This window comes from Tiliqua scincoides, chromosome 4, assembly GCF_035046505.1.
Source record: "Tiliqua scincoides isolate rTilSci1 chromosome 4, rTilSci1.hap2, whole genome shotgun sequence".
Classification (NCBI taxonomy): domain Eukaryota; kingdom Metazoa; phylum Chordata; class Lepidosauria; order Squamata; family Scincidae; genus Tiliqua; species Tiliqua scincoides.
In genome coordinates this window covers 166,494,398-166,520,296 of record NC_089824.1, presented here as the reverse complement: position 1 = coordinate 166,520,296, position 25,899 = coordinate 166,494,398, and the positions used below count along the sequence as shown (strand labels likewise).

The 25,899-nt window shown below is 46.4% G+C and overlaps 1 protein-coding gene across 1 annotated transcript; it reads left to right on the top strand.

Annotated features, from left to right (window-relative positions):
- Positions 1-1,142: 1,142 nt before the first annotated feature.
- MPL (MPL proto-oncogene, thrombopoietin receptor) lies at positions 1,143-25,141 on the top strand. Its single transcript, XM_066624630.1, has 12 exons — positions 1,143-1,242; positions 11,587-11,716; positions 11,978-12,159; positions 12,316-12,470; positions 12,624-12,780; positions 19,767-19,896; positions 21,723-21,907; positions 22,110-22,252; positions 22,828-22,984; positions 23,212-23,299; positions 23,539-23,629; positions 24,704-25,141. The coding sequence occupies exons 1-12, from the start codon at positions 1,143-1,145 to the stop codon at positions 25,139-25,141; spliced, it is 1,956 nt and encodes a 651-aa protein (XP_066480727.1).
- Positions 25,142-25,899: the final 758 nt, after the last annotated feature.

Sequence of the window (25,899 nt, the reverse complement as noted above, 5' to 3'; positions counted from 1 at the left end):
TTCCTGAGATACACTTCCTCATACCTGGGAATCTGGAGCAGCAAACATCTCTTGTCTCATTCTCTCTCTGCACATTGAACTATTGTCACAGTGACATGGCTCCTGGGTTTGCCCTCTAGCTTATAAGCTTTGACTTTGGCCTTCGAAGGAGAGTCTATAATCCTTTCTTTGGTCTCTGCCATAATAGTTGCTGTGGCAGTCTTACCTATGGCAACAGATGGACTTTTCTCTGAGTAGGGGAAGTGAAGCATGAGCTTCCAATTAAATGTGTACCCTACTCAACAAAGAACACTTGTGGTTTGGCCTTCTGCTCAAAGAGTTTCAACAGTGACTAGAAATCTGGTGTTTGGGTTACTTGCGGTGTGGGTAAGAGATGGTTCCAGCACTCACCTGCTGTTTCACTACTTGGGGTCTGGTACCCAGCAGCTCCTCAGGTGCCTGTTAATTCTCCCCTATGAGATTTCCAGTACCAGCTTCTGGCCAATGTCCAGAGACCCTGGCTCCAGCTTATTTATGTGACAAGCATAGTAGTGACTCATCCTCATCTCAGCCTTCACCTCTCAGATAGGAGCTGTCCTCCTCAGCCTGGAAAAGGAAAATAAGCTGTATCTGGGGAAAGGGAGGAATAAAATTGTCCCCCTCATTAAGACTGCCAGTCATTCACAGTGTTTATGGAGTGTTTCTCTTTTGAAAGTGCAGCCTATCCCTCCACTTCATCCCATGCCACGCCATCCCATGGACAAGGGGTGTTTCCTTCCTGCTGAAGAGGCCTGTCCTCAAGTACCACCACAAGGGCAAGACGTGCTGCCTATCTGATAGCAACAGTCTCCAGGCTGCACTGCCCCTGTCACCGATCATGGCACAGTGGTTTAGGAGTGGGGAAGTGGTGGGGCTGGGAATGGAAGAGGCTTTCGCCCAGGTTTCCTGAGCAGCTGGGCTGACATTTCTCAGATAAGTTTCCTTGCAAAAAAGACTCAGAGTTCTGGGGTCGGCTGCTTCGTTCATTGCTGACCTGCTACCACTGCAGGATTCGCTGGTATTGCTGCAACCAGGTGTCTAATGTTCTGTCTGCTGAGAGCACTGGCTCTATGGATGCACAACACTCTGGCTGGAGCCTGACCCTGGATGAACCAGCAAGTGCCATGTCGGTCCACCTGAGCTCAGTGAGGCCCCTTCCCTTGCTCTTCATGCTCCTGATTGCCCTCTTGCCTGCGCTGAACTCCATCCTCGTCACAGATGAAGGTATGTCTCCAAGCTTTAGCTTAGTTTGGAATGACAGGGAGGACAGAACATTATTTTGGGTCACCTTTTCATGGCTTTGTAAACTGTAGCATGTGAAGGCACAGCAGAGCCAGATGGGCAAACCCGAATCTGAGCAGAGGGAGAACTGCATGGGAAGAGGCTTCAGAGAGCACCACTGCCAGTTGCCCTGGAGCTGAGTTGCTGGTTCCTGAACCAAAAAGCCTCTCTTGTCTTTTAGGTGCTCTGTGGCATGGAGGTGTTCATCACTGGAAAGGAAGGAGCTGCATCAGTCACATGGCATTCTTAACAATGCAAAAGAAGTCTTCAAGGCTTAGTGTTAGTAGATAGACTAGTAACAGCTTGGGGGAGGGGAAGAGGTCAGAAACCTTGTGCATACTGTGCATACTGACCTTATGCAGAAACATACTGCATAAAGGTCAAATTCCACTCCACCTTGCTGCTGTACCCAAACAGCCGGGAGCCAACATTTTGATGACCTATCCCAGGATGACACCCAACTGTCCAAGAGCACCCCCAGGGTGCCTTGTGCCATAATCATTATTCATGGGCATCACCAACCAATAGGGAAGCAAAGAGCACTGAGGTGTGGAAGGACAAGAGGTGGGCATAGGTTACAAAGACTACACAGAGTATAGTCAAACTGCCTCTTATCCAAATCAATTGATTTCTCTAGTACAGGGGTGGGCAAACCCAGCCTGTGGGCCATTTGCAGCCTTCGAGAATCCCCAGTCCAGCATCCAGGGAGCCCCCCATCTCCAATGGGCACTCAGCCCGCTGGAGACCTGCCGGAGCCCTCGCTGGCCCAACACAACTGCTCTTTGCAGAGGCAGCAGAGAGACAAAGACTGGCCCTGCAGAGCTTTCCCACTCTTGCCACAAGAGCTCTGCAGAAGCCCCGCCCATTCAGCAAACAGGAGGAGCTTGGGGAGGCCACAGCTGAGGCCATGTGTTGGATGGGGGTGAGAAGTCTCGGGTCTGGTGAATGCTGGTGGAGTGTGCTTTGTATTGGGGGCTGGCAGGCACTGAGGAGGAAAAGACTTTTGAATGCGAAAGAAGGTGGGTTGACTTAGGAATTGTGGGGGCTGGCGGGGGTGCTGAGAAACAATAGGGTTGTTTCCATGTGTTGTTTGATTTTACTAGCATGGAGGTAGCAGGGGGAGCGCTGAGAGACGGGAAATGGCTCTCAGATTTCCCCCCCTCCTCTTCCTGGTCCTTATTAATAGGTTGGTGACTGACATTTTTTTCCTGTCCTTCCTGGACTTTATTAATGGGTTGGTGGCTCAAGACAACAGGTCCAGCACTCATAAGAACATAAGAACAGCCCCACTGGATCAGGTCATAGGCCCATCTAGTCCAGCTTCCTGTATCTCACAGTGGCCCACCAAATGCCCCAGGGAGCACACCAGATAACCTGCATCCAGGTGCCCTCCCTTGCATTGGCATTCTGACATAGCCCATTTCTAAAATCAAGAGGTTGTACATACACATCATGGCTTGTAACCCATAATGGATTTTTCCTCCAGAAACTTGTCCAATCCCCTTTTAAAGGCATCCAGGCCAGATGCCGTAACCACATCCTGCGGCAAGGAGTTCCACAGACCAACCACACGCTATGTAAAGAAATATTTTCTTTTGTCTGTCCTAACCCTCCGAACACTCAATTTTAGTGGATGTCCCCTGGTTCTGGTGTTATGTGAGAGTGTAAAGAGCATTTCTCTATCCACTTTACCCTTCCCATGCATAATTTTGTATACCTCAATCATGTTCCCCCTCAGGCGTCTCTTTTCTAGGCTGAAGAGGCCCAAACGCCGTAGCCTTTCCTCATAAGGAAGATGCCCCAGCCCACTAATCATCTTAGTCGCTCTCACATGAATAGTTCATAGTTCTCATGTGTTTTCTTTGCATGCCTGTATTATAGTTCTCATGTTTATTATTAATACGCCCAGTAAACATTCATTCATATAAGCTTAGTGTCTAATGTATTCATTTATGTAAATTTATTCAAATTTGAAATGTAAATTCATTCTTTTTTTCCCCTGGCTCCCAACATGCTGTCAGAGAAATGATGTGGCCCTCCTGCCAAAATGTTTCCCCACCCCTGTTCTAGTCAATATTGCTCACAGCACTTCTGAACTATAAACAATTTCCCTGCTCCAGCAGGTATTAGTCAGGTACCAAGAGGAGCCATCCATAACGTAGGGTTTGATTCTGTACCTTCCAGAGAGTGGTGATGCATCTTCCCTAATTCCAGAGGCAAATTCTCTCTCACAGCATTCTGGCAACAGGGCAACTCACAGATAAGGAAAAGCATTGTCTGGAAATGCTATTAGCCAGCACTCTGTTTCAGTTCTCACTGTACTCCCAGAATTACAGTAAATAATTGCAGCATTTCTCTGAAGAGATCTGGCTTCCAGACTTTTGACCTAAGGAGATGAAGCGCTTTGTCTAGGTCAGTGTTTCTCAAAATGTGGGTTGGGACACACTAGGTGGGTTGCGAGCCAATTTCAGGTGCCAATTTCATTTCAATATTTTATTTTATGGTATGTGACTGCATTGGGGGAAATGTTACAGACCTGTCCTTTTAACAAGCCACTATGTAAAAAGAATAGTAAACAGAATATAATAGTAAATGGGACTTACTCCTAAGCAAGTGAGGATAGGATTGCAGCTTAGGATTGTTAAAAAATTTTCCTGCTTGATGATGTCACTTTTGGTCATTACATCACTGCCGATGAGTCCTGACAGATTCTTATTCTAAAAAGTTGGTCCCGGTGCTAAATGTGTAAGAACCACTGCTCTAGGAGGCAATTGGTCCACCTAGGGCTTACTAGGCCCAACCCCATCCAGTAAACAAGCATTATGGAGCTATGGGAGTAGGTGCTCCCCATCTAGGCGGGCACACCTGAGCCCAACTGAGAAATGGGTGAGGGCAGGGCCTCTGAAATGAATTTTTTAGGGGGTACAAAGTTTGTTTTGGAGCCCCTTCCTAAAAGGGGAGGATGAAACAGATTGAAGGTAGGGTGGCAATGGGGGCAATGGGTGAAACAGACGGGGATAGGGTGGTGACAGGGGCATGTAGAATAGGGTGGAGAGGGGGCAAAACAAGGCTGTGGAAGGTGGCAACTATCAAAATAGTCTTTGGAGGCCAGGTCTACCAGGCTTCCTGATGCGGAGCCAGGTCTACTTGCCTGCACAGCATTGGCAGCCAGATACAGAAATTCAGTAAAACAAAATGCACTCCTTAGCCTCTCTAAAATATTTCAAATACAGAACATCATTACAGAAAATTAGCATCATTGTATTTAGGCTCACACTAGAATGGAAAGTGTCCTGTGGGTACCACAGCAGTTCTGCAGCAGTGTAGCCCCACAATTGTGTCCTTGAGCACACAATGCACTCCTTCATGGCAAGCGGATCCACAAGCCAAAGAGCTACTATAGCCGACCAATTTCCTTCCAGATTTGACACTGTGTTAAAGAGGGCCATGTATGCATTCCACTGCCCAGCACATATGACTTGCGGCATCAGCTGCATGCCCAGAGTTGTGCCCTCAGCATCCTGCACAGGCATGCGAGTCTGGGCGAGATAAAAACATGTAAGATCCCAGGAAATTTCTGGGTCCCCTCCTTTGACTACTGGGTCCCTTTTTGACCCTGGTCCTTGGTACAAATTACCCCTTGTACCCCCTTTCATGGGCCCTGGGTGAAGCATGTGGTGGGGGAGTATTTAGCCCCAGCAAAAGGAGTCAGTGGGGAGGCGGGAGGTAAGACGCTTCTTGTGACAACCACAGTGCCTGCTTCAGGACCCAAGGTTTCCCAGGCTTGCAACCCACTGGAATCTGACTCCCATATCTTATTTAAGGGGCCCATGGGGTGAGGACTTTGCAGTGAGCTAACCTGGGAATCCCACCAGACCATGTGGGACTACCAGATAGAGCATCAGCCAGACCCAAAATGAGGCCCATAATGAGGGGCAGAGGATAGTACTGGCCGTGAGGTGGAGGTGTGGTCTACTGGTGGATTGTCATCACACACCATTGGTTGAGCAGAGTTGCTGGATGAGAATCCAACAAGAGGTATTGCTGAGAGGGGGGCACACCTCTGGGTGAAGTATCCACAGGAGGGCTAGGACTCTCATTATTGTAATACTCAGAAATAAAGAGACAGTGTTGCAGCATGAGAACCTGGTAAGCATGATCCTTTCCGCTGTCTTGTGGAACCTCAGCTTCGCCCATACCTTTGAATTAGAGCTCCCTGCAAGTCCATGGGGGCTGCAACACCTCCATTGCTTTGATATCTTTTTCCAGACTTTTAATAAAGTAATTTTACTTGCTTGGACTCCATTCACTCAGGAGGGAGTGGGCTTCCCCATCTACTAGACAACCAACATTCCATTACTGTTTGATTTCAAAGTGACTCCACAGATTTTGGGGTTCCATGAACCCGAGGAGGGAGTTTTTCCCAAGGCAGCCTCTTTCTGTCTGGGCTCCCTAGCTCTGGATGGTGGCAGAAAAGCTAGCTTGCCCCAATTCACTACCAGTTTATATAGTGAAAAGGGTGAAGTGGGGAGCAGGGAGGTGACTATCAGTCAGTTAACTGCAAGGTGATGTGCCCATCTTGCTCTCCATCCATGCTTACACAGTGGATCAGTGGTAGGATGCAATCTTATGCAATGTCTACCAACTGCTCTGAGATGAACTTTAGAGGGTTCCTTGTTCTCCTTTTTGCTTGTTAACCTTGGGGCTGGGTCGGAATTTTTTGCTGCCTGCCAAGATTGGCCAAAGGCCAGGCAGTTTTTTCGCCTACCCCAGACTGTCTGGGGCCAGGAGTTTCTCCCCTTCCAGCTGCCATTAGTCACTTTAAGAGGGCAGGTGGTGTGGGTTAGGAGGCGTGAAATGTACTTTGGGCATGCACCTTCAGGCAGCGTAGGCAGGGCAGAACCCAATTACAGTCCTCAGGGGCTCGGCGGCATGAGGACATAGACGGGGCCCTGGCCGGGACCGTGGGGTCCACCTCAGAGGCTCAGTGGCTCGAGGCAGCACAGCCCGCGGTCCAGCTGCCTTCCCTTAAGGCAGGGGTGTCCAAACTTTTTGGCAGGAGGGCCACATCATCTCTCTGACACTGTGTTGGGGGCCAAGGAAGAAAATAATTAATTTACATTTAAAATTTGAATAAATTTACATAAGTTTACATAAATGAATATATTAAACATGCACTTAAATGAATGAATGAAGGTCTTGCAGTAGCTCAAGGCCTATAAAAGGCCTTGCACAAAGTAAGGCTGGCCTTTCCTTCGCTGCCACTGCTGCATCACAGATGTGAAGCAGCAAGCCGTGGAGGGAGTCTTTGTCCCACAGCTCACACGAGTGGTCAAACAGTTGCCCTCACGCTGAGAGCAGTTGCGTCAGGCCAGTGTGGGGTCCAGCAAGTCTCCAGGGGGCCAGAAGCTCATTGGAGACTGGGGGTTCCCTGAGGGCCACATTGGGAGTCCTTGAGGGCAGCAACTGGCCCCAGGGCCAGGGTTTGGGCACCCCTGCCTTAAGGGACAGACCTGGATGAGCTGCGCCGCCTAACAACGGGGTGTGGCTTGGAGTCAGGTGCATGCCAGCCTGGGGGCAGATGTGTTCTGGTACCGCCCAGTGGTACCTCCTCTGCACCACAGGGGGGCTTAGCGGCCTCGGATGCTGCAGGTCTCAGCCTCCTCTTCTGTTGTAACTGCTAATAAAGTGGCCCTTTCTCCCATATCTGTTGTCTCGAGTGTTCATTGGATGGTGCAAAAACAAAGGACAAAGAAAGTAGCATTAGAGGAGGAGAAAGAATCCATGGACACAAAATGGAGATGACAAGAATCAAGCAAGGTCTAGTCGTCCTGCTGTCTGCCCCCACCACAGTCTCCATTGATGTCAAAACATCCCGTGTTCCGTCCATCTTGGCAAACTTTGATTAGGCTTGTATGGACTGTGGCATGCCCACACTTCCACTGGGCCCAGAGGCCACTCTTCAACAAGCACTCTGAGTTGCAGCAGTCACTTCAGTTGAACAAAAGAGTCAATCATGTCATCTGCTTGCCTAGTAAGCAAGAACATCTACTTAGGGCCCAATCCTATGCCTGCCCCGCCCCCCGATGCAGGCACACCAAAATGGCTCGCGCTGCATCTTGTGCAGGGGAGGCAGTCCAAATGAACTCTAGGGAACATGCACATGGGACTTGATAGAAAGAAGCAGTAGGAAGGAGACCATTTTTGGGCATAGATATGGCCAATGCTTAAGCATCCCCTACTGTTGTCACTTCCTCCATCCCAAAACACAGTCTCCTGATGTTGCTTTACATTTGTTTATTTTTAAGTTGGAGCTTTGTTTCATATATTTGTGTGTAATGTGTAGTTTGTCCCCTTATCTTATTTCCTCCCAGTCTCACCAGGAGCTCTATCTCTCTGGGGCAGGAAGAATTCTCTCTCCCCCCCCCCCCCCACTCTGCCACAAAACCACAAGTCTATTTCCGGATGTTTGTCAAAAAATGCCTTCTCACTTCCTGGAACCAGAATCTTACAGCAGGGTTTGTCATCTTCTCCCATTGGGCTCACTCTTTTCCCAAATTAACTCTAAAATCACTTACAAAGTTCTTTACATTAAAAATAAAGGTGAAGGCCTATTATCACCATGCTTTTCCTAAAGTTTTGTATTTTTATTAAGTAATAAAACAGGAACATTTTTTAAAGGCAGTGGCCCTTTAGGGGATTGCATATATATTATGGAATCAATGTGCTCACTTGGTGTAAACAAACAAAAACACCCCATAGAGCAATTCATATTGCAAGAAAAAGCACATTTTAATGAACGCAAGTAGAAAGAAATACTGCTTACCTAGGAGATGGCCCCATTGAACTCAATGAGACTTACTTTTGAGCAGATATGCATAGCATTGGGCTACAAGACAAATTTAACACCTCCCCAGTATGTTTGCCATAAATCTTTGTTTGTTTGTTTGTTTGTTTCTCTCTCTCTCTCTCTCTCTCTCTCTCTCTCTCCCCCCCTCCCCCTGCTGGTGCAGGTTCTAGTTGGCAACCTTCAGTCTCAAAAGACTATGGTATCGGGCTCTGAATGGTGGTTCTGGAACACCGTCTAGTGTGGCTGAAAAGGCCAATTCTGGAGTGACAATCCCTTCCACACTGGGAGCAAGTGCTGTCTGTCCCTTGTCTGTCTCCCTGGCTATGGGCCTTCCTTCTTTGCCTCAGTCTGTTGGCCAAGTGTCTTTTCAAACTGGAAGAGGCCATGCTGCACAGGCTGCCTCCAAGAGGGCCGCTCAGAGGCCAGGGTATCCCACCTGTTGAGGTCCACTCCTAAGGCCTTCAGATTCCTCTTGCAGATGTCCTTGTAGTGCACTGTGGTCTACCTGTAGGGCGCTTTCCCTGCACGAGTTTTCCATAGAGGAAGATCTCCTTCCATAGAGGAGATCCTTTGGGATCCAGCCATCATTCATTCTCACAACATGACCGAGCCAACGCAGGCGTCTCTGTTTCAGCAGTGCAGGGAGCTGGTGCAGGAAGTCAATAGAATTGGGCCAAAAGCATTGCACAACATAAAAGTTAAGCATAAAAGATAAAAACATTTAAATAAAAACATTAGAATAACCCCAGAATTTCAACAGTCCCCTTGAAAGCTGGTGGAAAAGAGAGCTGGAGCAGGGTATTATCCACATATTGGTGGCACCCGACTCCAAATCCCTGGATGACCTCTCCCAGTGGTTTCATGTAGATGTTAAACAGCATGGGTTTGTAGCATAGTAAACATACAACATAGTAAGACTTGTGAACAGCAAATTTTACTGTGTATTTGATAAGAATATCCAGGGGCATAATTAGGGTGCCCTGAGAGGCACCTGCCCTGGGCGTTATGCCAAGGGGGCAGCAAAGCCACCAGCACCACCTCCTCTGGGGAGAAGCCGGAAGTAACTGCTTTGTGCTGCTTACAGTTACTCCGGAGGAGGGAGCATTCACTGCAGTGGCTTTGTGCGCTCTCCTCTGGGGAGAACCTAGAAGTAACATCACAGTGTTATATGACGTGACGTCACTGCTCTGGGTGCTGGGGTTTCTAGTTACACCTCTGAGGTTATCTGATGTTTTGTCCTTTCCTTCTGATCCATTGCTATTTTCTTTAAAGTGTTTTGCTTTTCTATCAGGTCAAACTATACTAAAGGATAAACGGACACAAATTTGTCATAAACAATGGCAACATTCTGAAATCAGTGGGAGGACATATCACTGTCTCACTTAGTGCTTGTCTCACAACATTGTTAAGGGTCCAATCCTATCCAGCTTTTCAGTGCTGATGCAATTGTGCCAATGGTGTAAGCACTGCATCCTGCGGTAGGGGGCAGTGACGGACCTTGGGGCTGCATCACAGCTGCAACGGTGTTGGAAAGTTGGATAGGATTTGATCCTAAGTAGCTTTATTATAAAGGTTATTTGCAAAAGGATCAGTTATCGCTGATCCTGCCATTAGACTGTTCCTTTCTCAGAACAGCCTCTGGCAGCAGCCATGCCACCAGGCTGCAGCAGAAGGATTGGTAAGCAGCATGTGGCCTACTCCAGTGGCTCACCTGAACTGAACTGCCATTTAGTTTCTCCTGTCTTGGAACTTCTTCATCAGCAGTCATTCCATCTGGTCAATCATTTGTGCAACTTTATGATGAATATGCAGAATTTATGCCTGAATTTGCTTGCTTTCCCATTCCCTCCCTACCCCCTTTTCCTTTTGTATCAGATTGTAAACCTGTAGTCAGGGAAAGAGTTGTTGCCCTTTATCTTTATACAGTGCCTAGAAAACTTGAGGTGCTTTGTAAACAAACCAGCACATGATGTGTCTTTGGGATAGGTCCAGTGTTTATTGCTCACTACCTGTACCTTTGTAGCAAGGATGATGTAATGACTGAGACTAGACATACACCGAGTCTAATGTACACAGAACTAGTCAAGTTAGTTCTGTCTGCCAGCCAGTCTGCTGGTCTGGCAGCCGCTGAACTAGCCAGTCTGCCAGGTGCATGTGCCTGACAAGTGGCATCACTAGAGTTTGCATCACCCAATACGGTAGGCCAGCGTGTCACCCCCATGATGGACCGCCTCCCATGTAGTGGGCGGGACGATGCCTAGGTGGTGGGAGTGGTGATGTACCATCACCCTGCCACTGCTGGTTTTTAGGCTATCCCTATTAGTAGAACAAAGATATTTCGACGTGGTTTGTTTCAAACAAACCACGTTGAAATATCTGAGTTCTACCAATAGGTAGAATCCAGATGCAGTGAGTACATTCTGCATTATATACATTCTCACCCCAGCAGTGTCTTTTCTAGTGGCTGTCTGCTGGTGTTCTTTTGCATCTTTTTAGATTGTGAGCCCTTTTGGGACAGGAAGCCATTAGCTGTTTGTTTGATTTTCTCTGTAAACTGCTTTGTGAACTTTCCGTTGAAAAGCGGTATATAAATACTGTTAATAATAATTAATTAATTATATTACGCATTGATTGATGGTGTTGTTCCTACAAACTGTGATTTTAGTGATTTTGGTCACTAGTGGTGTCACACACACACACCCCAAGGGTGTCACCTTACTAATACTTTATTGGTTCCATGCTGTGTCATAATAACATTTCACTGGCTCTTCAAACAATCAGTCTCATTGGTCCATTTTGAATTAAAGAAATGTACTTTTTTGTTACATAAGACACTTGCATTTTTGTTTTCTGGGTTTTTGGCCATAACCTTTGATAGAATTGAGATATTTCACTCCAGCTTTTTCATTGAATTCTGCTGAAAATTACACATCAAATGATATATAACATGATGGTATTATTCCTAGAAACCACAATCTTAGCTATTTTGGTCACTAGTGGTGTCACTCCCCCTTTGTACATCCCCCCATGCGCTTCATCCAGTGCAGCCCGCACCCCTCTAGCGACGCCACTGTGCCTGACTTCCATCTGACTATTATCCTGATACGACAAAGACTCAAATCTTCTTACTTCAACAATTTCCTCTTTACTTTCCTACATGTATCTTAAAGGTATGGAGAAAGAAACATCAGAAAATCCCCTTGTGCATTGAAGTTGGTGAGCCCCATCAACAGATTTTGGAGTCTTCATATGCGCTCTTTCAATTTTATAGGAATAAAAGCATTCACTTTTCTGAGGGCTGCCCTGTTTGCCATGTACTTGCCTCCTCCCTCCACTGTCTCACAGCCCTGAGTGAGCTTGGTGCAGTCAAAGATGCTGTTTTCAGCTATTGAGAGCTCATTTTTCTTTCTTTCTTTTTGTTTTCTCTCCCCACACAGAGGCTGCTCTTCTAGCAGAAACCCACAAAGACATCCTCTGCTTTTCTCGAACTTTTATGGATCTCACTTGCTTCTGGGATGAATCAGCACCAGTGGAGAGAGCATATCATTTCTTCTACACATATAAAGGGTATGAAGTCCTTATACATGAACTGGCCAAGGTTGATAGCTCAGGTTACCTTTAGAAGGGGGATCTGACGAAGCAGCTAGCAACTGCTGGTTCCTGGCATATGAATGGGGAGTCAAGGAGAAGGTAACTGTCTGTGATAGCAAGAGGCATCTGAAAGTCAGTCTCCCTATTTGCTTCAAGCCAGGCTGAAGCAGAGGTTGCAGTGAAGACACAAGATAAGTTGATATGGTCACCTGCTGACTAATCCATTCATTCCCACAGGGACAGTACCAGAGAATGCACACTAACTTCTCTAAAACACAGTGATGGAGATTGGCGCTACATCTGCATCTTCCCCACTGACCATCTTGGCATTCAACTCTTCACAGATTTGTACGTTGAGGTGTTAGACACCATGAACAATCACACCAGGCTCTCTCAGTATCTCTCTGTGGAAGCTGTTGGTGAGCGGACTTCTTGTTTTCTCCAAGCTGGCTCCTAAATTTCCTTCTCTATTCCATCCCTGGACACTTTCCTATTCAGTCACTTTCCCATGGCTGAGAAAATGGAGTGAGCAGAAACCTAATTTTTTGCTTCTTTTGCTCCCCCCCCCCTTTTAGGTCTCATTGCTCCACCAGAGAATGTAACAGCAGAGTGGCCCAGGGTGGCACAACAGTTGCATGTGACCTGGGTTCCCCCACCCATCAACTATAAGGATTTCTTGGTCTATGAGATTGCTTATGGTGTTGAAGGCTCCAACCAGCCCTCTTCCAGGGTAAGCTTGCATGAGGAAGAGTAACTAGTGCACAAAACCTCCAGAGCACCTGAGCAGGCAGGAGGCAGGCTCTCGGGCTCCAAAGTACCAGCTAGGTTAGCAACAGAAAATTCTTCCATTCATCTTTACTCTTGCTGGCTCTGTCTCTTACAGGCCAAAGCAAAGAACCAGCACGCATACCACCTTACAGATTTGCTCCCTGGACAACGATACCACATCCAAGTGCGCACCAAGCCTGATGGCATCTCTTTTGATGGCCTCTGGGGACCCTGGTCGCCAGCTGTGTTTGCAGAGATGCCCCATCTTCCTGGTGAGTGTCCTGTTGGCTGGAAAACAATGGGTGTGGGACCTCATGGATAGAGAACATTTAAACTTCAAACAGAACAGGACCACATGGGATTGTATATGCAACTGCTGCTATCTCCAAAGTCGATTTACACATTCTACAATTTGGACAGCTAGGGGATGGAGCCATAGCTCAATGGTAAAGCACAGGCTTTGCATGCAGCATGTTCCAGTTGCAGTCCCTGGCATCTCCAGGTGGGGCATGGAACCCTAACTGGTCTGAAACCCTGCAGAGCCATTGCCAGCAAATGTAAACACTGAGCTAGATGCACCAAGGATCTGACTCCATAGAAGGCAGCTTCATATATTCACCCATAGCCATGATAGTTCCTTGTCACAACTGTGCACTGAGATGAGGCAGTTATAGATCTGATTCTTAGAGCCACTTCTCACATTCAGCTTATCCCACGTTGAACACTTTCACCTAGGAAAATATCTGAAACCCACATGGAGATCATTGATTGTGATGTGTTCTACTTCATATACATTTTTCCTACACATGCAAATGTTTTCCAGCATAACGTCACTGGCATACCATCAACAATGATATGATGGCAGCAATATAGGCAGATACAATAAAAACACAGGTTTGAAACCATGCAGAGAACGAAGCTGCTGAGAGATGTAAAACCACAGGTCCCTTATAAAAAAGGAACTTGGAAATATTTGTTCTTATCTATTCAATCAATTCAGAGATCCCATTCAGAGGCAGTGTTGGGGTATTTGCATCCCTAGAAGTATAGGGATGCTGCAGATTTCTCCAGAAAACCACAGGGTTTCATGCAGCCAGTGCCCCCTGCCCCTCCACAACAGGCATTGGTAGCAAGCATGTCTGGAAGATGTAAGAGCCATTACCTCCCCATGTGGGCTATACATGTATTCATCACAATTGATATTTCCATACACACCTTTTTAAGCTCTTGTGAGCTTGCAAAACATGGCATCTACATGTCTAGGTCCCCACATACACAATCAATATTTCCATATGATTCTAGGTGGGTCTGTAAGACTACTGTTGGGCCTCAGGCCTCCCCAGGCAATTGAAACACTGGCTATATGAATTTGTCCTAAATCTGAAGGGCATGCAGTTTAATTAAAAAGGAACAAGTATTACACTCATTACACACACACTAAGGGTCCAATTCTAAAAAGGAGATGGGCCGGCAGAAGTCTCTTGCACCAACCCATGTTGGTCATGAAAGTGCCAGCACTTCTGCGCTGTCTCCGGAGGAGGGTGGCCAGCGCAAGGATGTGCACCAGCCTCCGGATGCCAACACGAGCCCTGCTCAGTTGGCCTAAATGGTAAGCCTGTGCCAGCCAACTTGGGGGTCTGGGGGGCATGGGGAAGGCAGGAGGGAGCCATTTGGGGGTGGGGGAGGGTAGGGGTGGGAGGGCGGCAGGTGAGCCCTTCTGAGGTGGCACAGACCCGAGATGCCCCATTGGGGCTGCTGCTGCTTTACATAGGGTAAGGGGAAGCAATTGCCCTGGGCTGAGCTGCTTTCAGCCCCAACCCTACCTTGGATGTGGGGCAGGCCAGCTGGCTTGCCTGCTCCAGGGCAGGTTAGGATTGAGTTGTAAGGCTTTCATGGCTGGATGAGTTTAAAACATAATTAAACAGGTTGCTCAAGTATTTAAGCCACAGATTAAAACAAATTATAGGATCTAGTCCCAATGTTTCACTTTCAGCTGTGAAAAGCATCTTCAGAGGTTACCAATAATTTGTATCCTCTAATCTGTTAGTCAGTTACTTACTTATCTGCCAGCTACTGCTTGAATTTTTAATCAAACTCATTGTTACAGTAGTAGGTGGTAGCAATTAGTAATATCAGATGCTTCAGAAAAGTGCTAGATAAGGCATGAAAGGGACTTCTGAATAGCTAATAATAATTAAATGACTGCGGCAGACACAATCCTTGCCAAGAGTTTTACGAAAGCATGATGAAATAAAAATGACTGACAGGTACAGACATGTGGTTTTAATTCCTCCTGCGTATTCTTAAAGTACCAAGACTTGACTGCCGTTGTAAACTACATTGTCTGATCCAATGTAGTAGTTCATATTTTTAAAATGAAAAGTAAACATATACAAAAATGTTTCTGAATGTCAGAAAAAGGCAAGTATTTGAGACGAAGGCAGAAAATGCTTATGGCGTGTGGGCAGAACCCTCTACATACAAATACCACCTCCACTACCTCCTCACTCACATCCAGCTGTTTTCCCAGGCAGCTGGGTGTGGTCCAGGAGAGGGAGGTGTGGCAATCTGTGGTCTTTTCTGGAGCTCTGGATCACCATCTCCAGCTTCTGCACCTGTCCTTCTATTTTCCTGTTGAAAATAGGAAAAGTAGAGCAGGCAGGGAGCACAAGATAGGCACAACGGAAGGAGGAGTAGATCTGGATCTCTGCATCACTACACAGCCTTTCCTTGCTTACTTGACCTCTTTTCCAAGCAGCTGGATGGGTGGCGAGAGTGAGGAAGCAGTGGTGACAGTTTCTTCTTACTCCTCCAATGACACTGGAGGAAGAGGTGGGCTGCTATTAGCCCGATCCTCTTCCCACTTGCTCTCAGCATGAGTGGTGGGGTAGATGCACCACTCTTCCTCAGTTTCCTGCTCCTTCCCAACTTTAGCTTTTCAGGTGTTATAACAACAACAACAACAACAGGTATTTATATACCACCTTTCTTGGTCTTTATTCAAGACTTTATTCAAGGCGGTTTACATAGGCAGGCTTTATTTAAATCCCTTATTAAATAGGGATTTTTACAATTTGAAAGAAGGTTCTTTCTTTCAAGAACCACTACATTCAAGGTGTTTCATTCCGATCTGGCTTCACATTCTGGCCTCCATCCTCCCACGCTCAGAGCAGATGGAAATAGCTCAGCTTCAGCTTGTCAGCTGCTTCAAGGTTGCACGGTGCCAGTGGCCTCGAACTGGCGACCTTGTGGATGTTATCTTCAGGCAGATGGAGGCTCTACCCTCTAGACTATGGGCAGGCCAGCCTAACTTTATCCTAACTACCATATTAGCTGTTGACATCCATCTATATTTTAAAGTGAGACACTGATGTTTGTTTTACATATGCTGACATGAACAAACATGGGAAAGGAGGCAGGTACCCTTCATCCCAGGGTAGGAGGAACGAAAACCATTCATTAAATATAGTTACTTATATATTGGCAACCTTCAATCTCGAAAGACTATGGTATCATAGTTACTTAAAGGTGTTATGATTGAAGTGAAATGTTTGAACTATAGCCAATTATAATTAAGATGACAGGGAATGCTCATTCTTGACTTTAATACTATAGATTTAATCCTGTATAATATTCTGGCCTCCATCCTCCCACGCTCAGAGCAGATGGAAATAGCTCGGCTTCAGCTTGTCAGCTGCTTCAAGGTTGCACGGTGCCAGTGGCCTCGAACTGGCGACCTTGTGGATATTATCTTCAGGCAGATGGAGGCTCTACCCTCTAGACTATGGGCAGGCCAGCCTAACTTTATCCTAACTACCATATTAGCTGTTGTCATCCATCTATATTTTAAAGTGAGACACTGATGTTTGTTTTACATATGCTGACATGAACAAACATGGGAAAGGAGGCAGGTACCCTTCATCCCAGGGTAGGAGGAACGAAAACCATTCATTAAATATAGTTACTTATATATTGGCAACCTTCAATCTCGAAAGACTATGGTATCATAGTTACTTAAAGGTGTTATGATTGAAGTGAAATGTTTGAACTATAGCCAATTATAATTAAGATGACAGGGAATGCTCATTCTTGACTTTAATACTATAGATTTAATCCTGTATAATATTCTGGCCTCCATCCTCCCACGCTCAGAGCAGATGGAAATAGCTCGGCTTCAGCTTGTCAGCTGCTTCAAGGTTGCACGGTGCCAGTGGCCTCGAACTGGCGACCTTGTGGATATTATCTTCAGGCAGATGGAGGCTCTACCCTCTAGACTATGGGCAGGCCAGCCTAACTTTATCCTAACTACCATATTAGCTGTTGTCATCCATCTATATTTTAAAGTGAGACACTGATGTTTGTTTTACATATGCTGACATGAACAAACATGGGAAAGGAGGCAGGTACCCTTCATCCCAGGGCAGGAGGAACGAAAACCATTCATTAAATATAGTTACTTATATATTGGCAACCTTCAGTCTCGAAAGACTATGGTATCATAGTTACTTAAAGGTGTTATGATTATAGTTACTTAAAGTTACTTAAAGGTGTTATGACTGAAATGAAATGCTTGAACTATAGCCAATTATAATTAAGATGACAGGGAATGCTCATTCTTGACTTTAATACTATAGATTTAATCCTGTATAACAGCTAGCCTCAGAAGTGGTAGCATGGAAACAAAGATTATCTTATTTGATTTTGTAATGTTTGAATGGGAAAACATGGCCTCTCATCTCAGATTTATCATGTTTTTGTAGCCACTGCAGAAAATATTGGCAAATATTTCAAAACTAACCAGAAGGAGTTACTAGGTGTCAATAATTGGCAGTGCATTACAGCTGAATCCTTTGAGAATATTGTTGGACTGTTTAAAAGACTCTGTCCAGTCAGACCACCATGACCTTGTATGGAGCTTATTACGGCTGCAAATATTTTAATTGCTTCTAAACTGTGTTATCCTTGCTACTCTATAAGAACATAAGAACAGCCTCACTGGATCAGGCCATAGGCCCACCTAGTCCACCTTCCTGTATCTCACAGCGGCCCACCAAATGCACCAGGGAGCACACCAGATAACAAGAGACCTCATCCTGGTGCCCTCCCTTGCATCTGGCATTCTGACATAGCCCATTTCTAAAATCAGGAGGTTGCACATACATATCATGGCTTGTAACCTATAATGGATTTTTCCTCCAGAAACTTGTCCAATCCCCTTTTAAATGCATCCAGGCCAGATGCTGTCACCACATCCTGTGGCAAGGAGTTCCACAGACTGACCACATGCTGAGTAAAGAAATATTTTCTTTTGTCTGTCCTAACCCTTCCAACACTCAATTTTACTCCACCATTAGAAGACAAAGTTTAAAAAAATGACATGCTGCACAGATGGTAAAACTGTAGTTGCTAAGAGACCGAACTACAAATCAGAACTTCCCTCATTCCAGCCTAGCCTCTGTCATGAACTCTCACTAGGTGTTTTGGGTAGGTGTCCTCCCTCAGCTCCCCAGCTCCAGTTCAGGACTAACAAGAGTTCTGCAGTCAAAGGCTGCCGAACAGTTCTTCCCCTTCATAAGCCTCAGTGAGGCTGACCTTGAAGTAAGCTGGCCCTAGTATGGGCTGTAGAGGCTAGGTTGGAGTCTTCATTTTGAAATAACCAGCCACACGTTTGTCTCTGTTTGAAATTTTCTTCCTTGGTTTTCTTCTCTCTCCAGAACAGGAATTCTTAGCTTAAGGTATGGGCAGTGGTGTAGCTAATGAACGTGTAGTGGTGTAGCTAATTAGCTAATGAGCTAATGTCACAACCGGAAGTGACATCACATCCAGGCTTTTTAAAGAGTGCAAATTAGGGGGGAAATTGCAAATTGCCTCCTCCCCCCAGCAGTTCACCACCCACTTGATCTGCAACCTCTTCCCAGCCAGTGGTGTAACTAAGGCATCTATATGCTACCTGGGATCAAAGAAGATTTTGTAGCCCCCTCCTCCACGACAAAATCAAATTTAATTAAGTAAATAAATAAAAAGTGTGCCCCTTATTGGTTAGAGACACTGTGCTGGGGTGAAGAGGGACAGTTATTCTCTCCCTGCTAAATATAAGAGGAGCACCACTTGAAATAGTGCCTCTTTACCTGGTAGCAGGAGTGACTGTGTTATGATACATGGAAATGAGAGCTGACTCATATTAACACCTTATTGGTTCCACACTGTATCATAACAACATCTCATTGGCTCTCAGAACAATCAGTTTCATGGGTCAGTTTTGAGTTAAGCAAATCCACTTTTTGTTCCATAAGGCAGTTGCGTTTTTGTTTTCTGGTTTATTGGCCATAACTTTTGATAGAATACAGATATTCCAATGGGGTTTGTTTCATTGCACTCTGCATTAAATTACCTTTCCAATGATATATAACATGATAGTATTATTTGTACATAACAAATTTTTTTTCACAATTTTGGCCACAAGTGTCTAGCTCAGCTTGTTGCCCCCCTAAAGCTCGTTGCCCAGTGCACTGCTACCCCCTGCACCTCCTTAGCTATGCCACTGGGTATGGGAACCAAATGATGAGGGTATGGGACTTGAACATTTAAAAACGTATTGTTAGATTAGATTATTAGTATGTTAGATTAGATTAACTATTATTAACTATCACCATTACCAATACAAATTGAGGTGTTTCTAGCTATCCATATGTAATGTAAAACCAAGCTATTGACAACTTTTGAAGTCCTCCCTCATCAGTTTGTCATCTTGATACAAGACTTTCAGTCTGCATCATCAGTGGGCAGGCCCTGTCCGCAAACCTCTAGAGTTCAGTAAATACCCTGTAACCTCCATGATTCAGGGTACATGATTTAGGGCCCAATTCTATCCAACTTTCCAGTGTCAATTCCACCACAATGCAACCCCAAGGTGAGGGAACAAATGGCCTCCATGACTACTGCAGGTTGCAGCACACACCCCATTGGCATAGTTGTGTCAGCACTGGAAAGCTGGATAGGATTGGGTCCACAGTCACCTAGCTAAAGCTAAGCAGGGTAGGGTCTAGTCAGACTGCCTGGGCTCTGTATCCCATCTTGAGCTCCATCAAGAAACAAAGGTGGAATATAAATGTAACACATAAATAAAATTGTGAACTGGAGCCTTGTTTAGAGAGACAAGTTGCCCAAACCCCATGAAAAACCAGCTTGGCCTGTAGACTACAATGTAGTACTTAAGAAGCAGTTGTCTTACTATAATTCACCTCTCTCTTCTGACCAGGGGAGATTGGGCTGCAGTGTTTCACTCCTGACCTACACCAACTGCACTGCCAGTGGATCTGGGAGCCTGAACAGCCTGGATCTTTCGACAGCCTTCTGTATTGGGCAGAGGACAACAGCATCAGCACAAGGTAACATAACATCAGGATGGCAAATCAGCACATGCAAAATAGTCTTAGTTCAGTTCTTTACTCCCAGCATTAGACTCCAAAATTAGCCCCCCTCAAGTCTCACATGCATAGAACATGTGAGACTCTGCAACATCATTGAGAAAGTTTCCTTAAATGTGAATGTCCTTAGGTAGAAATAAGACTTTCTTCCCATTCCCAAATATTGGCCTTTCACCTTGCATTTCTACAGTTTCAGTGACCAGTTCTGAGCTCTGTGCGCTGGCTTACCACTGGTGCACATTGTTGTAAACTTGCCGTAAGGCACATTTGTGGGGTTTAGTACCAACCCAGCACTGGTGCTAGCCTAGTGCGCGCTTGCGCTGAGCTGGCGCCAGTGGAAAGCCAGTGCTCCACCACTCAGCGGTTGCCCGAACCACAGGATGGTGGAGAGGTAGGTGGGGGTGTGGAGGGAGGTGGGGGAGGGAGGAGAGGAGGTGTGTCGGGGGAAGGAGCGGGATGGGATGAGGGTGGGACCAGTGGAGCTCAGCCCCACTGGATCCTGAGCTCTGTGTCAAGCCACATGGCCCAACACAGAACTCTTTGATTCTGACGCAGCTCCAGAGCTGCCACAGAATCAAGTAGCCCTATTGCAGGGCTACCTTTCTTACCCGGGGATGAATGTCCTTCCCCCAAGGTGCCATTGGCAGCTGCCCAGTTGCATTCAGGATGCCGCAGCAGCTATTTTCAGCGCAATGGCAACCCAGCATTCCAGGCAGCTCAGGATTGGGCTGCCCATCAGCACAGCCTCTTTCATTCTTCAATAAACTCCTAGAAATCTTAGAAAAGTTCTCTTCCCAGATGACTGACCTCTTCTATTCCTGCTTCTAGCTAGTCTGACTAACCAGATGTAGCCAAGCCTTTGCTACTCACTACAACTGCACATTCAAAATTAGGTTAAGCTTAGGTTAGGCTCTAAGGACCCAATCCTATCCAACTTTCCAGCACCAATGCAGCTGTAGTGCAGCTCCAAGCAAGGGAACAAATGTTCCTTAACCTTGAGGAGGCCTCTGTAACTGTCCTCCCATTGCAGGATGCAGTACACACCCCACTGGCACAGCTGTATCAGCACTGGAAAGTTGGATAGGATTTGGCCCCAAGTCCAGGACCTCAGACTATTATGGTTTACGAGATTATATTATAGGAACCTCACCCATAATTCCTTCAGTTTGAGTAGGGTAATAGGGTCTTCTTCATAGTTTCTACATCCCTAGTGCCAAGATTTGCTTCCTTACCACAATAGTTGTTATGAAGTTGTGGAAAGGGGATGAAGAAAGGCCTGGCCCATACATGAGGTCAATCAGAAGTCCAATCAGGGAGCAGATTGTGGGGGGGGGGCACCCCTCTCTGTCTGCCTACTTGCCTCCACTGCTGTTCCACCCTGGGGTCAAATAAGAAGGGGGGAACTGTAGCTGATACAAGTCCAAGGAGAAAAATGGGCAGGGTGGTTGCAAAATGAGGGGATAGGCTCCAGCACATGCCATTGCTGCCAGATCAGCTCTCATGCAGCATTCCCACCCTACTTTACCTCCTCCCTGCTGCCTTACCTGCTCTAGCAGGCATCATGAGATCCAGCGACATCCAGGGAACTCTTGCAGCAACGCTCCCAAAATGGCTACTAGCAAAGTGCTCTGTGCTCCATTGGCAGCCATTTTGTGACACCACTGTCACAAGGCATTCTGGCGAGCAGCCCAGCCCAGCCCAGCCCAGCATAAGATTGGGTTGTAGATGTTTTAGTTGATATAGAATCTGTTGATGTCACCGATTCCATCCTCGCTTTTGGTTCCCAGAACACAAGCCTGGCATACGTGCGAGGAAGAAGAAAGAACGAAGTCGCACTACGCCCCTAATTCCCATGTCTGCATCTTCCAGCCTAGCAACACCACATACATCTCTGTCCTAGTGATTATCACCCAAGGACAGCCCCAGCATGAGGTCAACTACTTCAAAGAACCATTTGAACTGTATCATGTGGGTAAGAATCTCCAACGTGTCTATCCATACCCCCATCCTATTGTAGTCTGCATTTTGAGGGTGGCACACTGTCCTTGGATGCCATGGCACCCAAAGAACAGGGGCATTATGGGCTGTATAGTGCTGTTTACAATGCACTGGGCCCCTGCTGTTTCAACAAGCCAAGCTGCCTTGAACAGGCGTGTGTCTCCCACTGATTGCAGTGCGCACTGCCCCACCAAGGATTCTGCAAGCCAACGTGGACAGAGGTATGCTAAAGTTGGAGTGGGTCCCACCCTTGAAGGAATTAACTGCACACATGATGTACCATTTACGATATGAAGCACAAAACAGCCTGAACTGGAAGGTAATTATAGAACAGTATATAGAACAATCAGCTTGTGGGCTAACATGAAGCAGAATGTTGTATGCTCAAAATGCCCACGGAACAAACTATTTCTGCAACAGTTACAGGGTTGTGATTCAACTGTTCTGGAGCATGCAGTGATATGCCATCCATTGATCTGATCCTCTGATCCACTGATTTGACCCTAATCCCTTCAAGATGGCACAAACCTCATTTTTCCAGAGTAGTCTATGGTGCCCAGGTCACTGATGTCCTATCATTACTCTTCTGCAGCTCTCCCAACAGCATGCCAATTATTTGATCAGTCTCTACAATGAGGTCCAAGGGCTGTGATGTATTTGCCCCTTAACAAGTTTGCCACCTTCTTGAACAGCCACACGACAAGGTGAAAGTCAATAGTTACAACTCATCCTGTCATGAAGCCATAGCCTGGGATGGGGAGGGGAATACCATATACAGAACAAAAAAATCTCAGACCTTTGACCTAGATATTTAGAACTGTGATTTAGTTTCTGGATGTGAATCCCTGGGACTAACTGGCAGAGCACTCCTGATGAGGCCATTCTCTGGGGCAGGATCTGCTGGTGCAGTACTCAAACAACAGTGAAATCCATCTAGCAACAGGGGGCCGTTATTGTCTTCAGCTGCGTACCCAGCCAGATGGAGAAAGGTTCCAAGGGAGTTGGAGTGCCTGGTCAGAATGTGAGTGCATTGATGTCCCACCTGGAGCAGGTAAGAGACTCCTCTGGGGACAGAAATGCAGGACTGCATAAGGGAAGTTTGGGGGGGCAAGTTGTCAGGTGTGGGGGCATAGCTGAGGTGGGGAGTGGTTGGAGGAGGCAGTTGATTGCTTATAGCTGACAAATAATGCAAGCAAGGTGGAGAGTACTGAGCCCCAGGTGGACTTTCAGAAAAGGTCTGGCTTGGGTCACAACCCCTCTCCTGTGTCTTTGTCCTAGGTTCAACTATTTTGCCAGTGGCAGCAGCACTGTTGCTCTGTGGACTGCTTGTGCTGGGTCTGGGCTGCACTTGCTTTGCCACGTACAGGTAACTGAACCCAAAACCTAACAAAGGCCAAGGCCAGCTGAAGCACTTGCCTCTGCTTCTTAAGGCTGGGCCTGTAACTGGGGATGAAAACTAACTTTTGAGCAAGGAACGATGTTCAGTGATAGAGGCAGATTTGTTCTGGCTGGGAAGCCAAATTCATACAACAGAGAGCCAGGTCTGTGTTCAAGACAATCCTGGTCCTCCTAGAAGGTTTCACACTCTTATGTTTCATTGTTCAGCAGCGTGAAGCAAAAGCTCTGGCCACCCATCCCAGACCTGCACCGCTTCCTGGATGGATTCCTCGAGGACAACAGCAAACAGCAGCAGCAGGTGGGCTTCCTTGCCCCATCCAAGCACTAACAGTAATGTAGTTAATAGGTGGGAGGACAAAGTGACTTACAGCCCAATCCTATCCTCATGATGCACTGGTGTTTCAGAGGTACACCATCATGGCAGCCTCTCTGCCGTTCTGCAGAGTGCTACCAGTGGTGCAACAGCCTGAAGGCCAAGCACCACCAGCAGTGCCACATGGATAGGCTGTTGGCAAGTTTCTGCTGGCAGAGAGGTCGAAAGGGGTGGGGATTGGGGCAGGTTGGGGTGGGATGAGGCAGATTGTGGCAGCACCAGAGTCTGCCATGTCCAAGTGGACCTGACACACCCCTGGCAAGCTCCTCATATTTACATCAGCAAAAGAGCTGGCATAGACCTGAGCAGTTCCGTAGGGGATGAAGCAGTGGCCATGGATGTAATGTTTTTCTTTAATTGCCTCTCCCAGCCAGCCTGGTCCCCTGCCAGCACACAGGGTGCAGCAGTTGCTTCACTGAAAGACTGGCATCCTGCATGCTGGACTGGGATAGAATTGGGTCATAACAGTAGGAAAGAAGCTGACCAAACCAACCATTTTGTTCCCTCCAATGTAAATCTGATGGGGAAACCACCTCATGATTTGAGATTCAGGTTTGCAGGAGTCCAGAAATAATATGAGCTGGACCAGGAGCTCCCATTCTTTCTCCAGTCTTTTCCACAGTCATTAGATACTAATTCTAAATTGTGATGTACATGTGTGGTTGTGATGGAAGGAGACAGTATTTTTCCTGATGTGAGAATGGTCATTAAAGACAGATGCCAACCAGAGCACATCAGAGCAGGATCCTATCACTAGCAGTGACCAAGAGGGGTATAGAAAACAGAACCGTTAGGCTTGCATTTCTCTGTGCTATTTTTCTTATAGCTTTTAGGAGAGCAATTTATCATGTTACCTTATTAACTCTTATAAATCATTACTACAGTATTCTGTAATAACAAACTCATGCTACTGTAGCTTCTCACTATCAAGTGGGTTCCCCCCCCCCAGGGGATCCTCTCATTTCTTTGTGTCTAATGCTGCTTCTCCTCATTTTTCAGGTGAATGCCTTCTTCTGCAACAAGACTTTGGAGGACGCACCTTTGACTTGCCTGCTGGAGGTGCTGCCCGAGACATTCCTGGAAACACCAAGCTATGGCACCCTCCCAAACACTATGCCAGTGGAACAGGCAGAATGGGACAGCCAGCCTTCTTCCCACCAGCGTTACATGGTGTTGTGCCCTAACAATTCTCAAGGGAACTATCCTGAAAATGAGTATTTTGATGACAAAGATTATGGGTGTGACACCCTCCCCATGCCCTTAGAATATGGTCCACAGACAGCTTCAGAGCCTGAAGTTCAGCTTTGTTCCTTCACCTCATTCAGCACACCACTTTCAACCCCTGAGACAAAAGGGGAAGCAGACTGGGAAGCTTCTGAAGAGCAGTCCATGTCCCCCACACACATCTCAAACCAGTCGTATCTGCTGATGGGCTGACTGGACATCAAAGAAGATAATTTGATCCTATGGATAATTGTATGACATTAACAGAAATTCTGGGCTGCAGGGGCAGTATTTGCTAGCAAATCCTGCACACTGAGTCTGTTTCCCATGTATCTACCCTTCTTAGCAGCTGATAGCGTTAGGTGGGCGATACAGTGCAAACTCAATTGGGGCCTGTACTCATAGTCATGCCTATATGGCACCTGGTAACTATCATAGATTCTCATAAACGCTGCAGTCCCTGAAAAGCTGAAAACTACTTATTTGCCCATGACCATATGCTTTATATCTTGAGAGGCAGGAATACAGGCAACATGGACCTTAAGGTTCTGTCCACCATGGAGGAGAGGGGTAAACTGGTTAGTTACATGAGATGTTTTGAGAAGGTGTTATAGAAGAGCCATTCACAGCAACAGATTTGCTTTGGATGGCCAGAGGCAGAGCTATGCAGTGTACATAGGATGGCAAGCAACTGACTGTGAACAGCACAAATTAACTAGACTTGTGATGCCATCAAATGTCTTCCCAACCCCAGAGTGATTTTACAACTCTTTTCAAATTGTTTCCTTTTAAAACACAAATACATTCTCTCTCCCCCCCCCACACACACACACAATGACAAAATGTTTAAATGAATACAAGTGTGCATGAAGCTTTAGAAAGAATTAAAAGGGTAGACAGCCTCCAAAGCAAGAAGTGAGGGGCAAGACAGATGTCCACATCAATAACAACAATCCTGGTCTGTCTTTTAC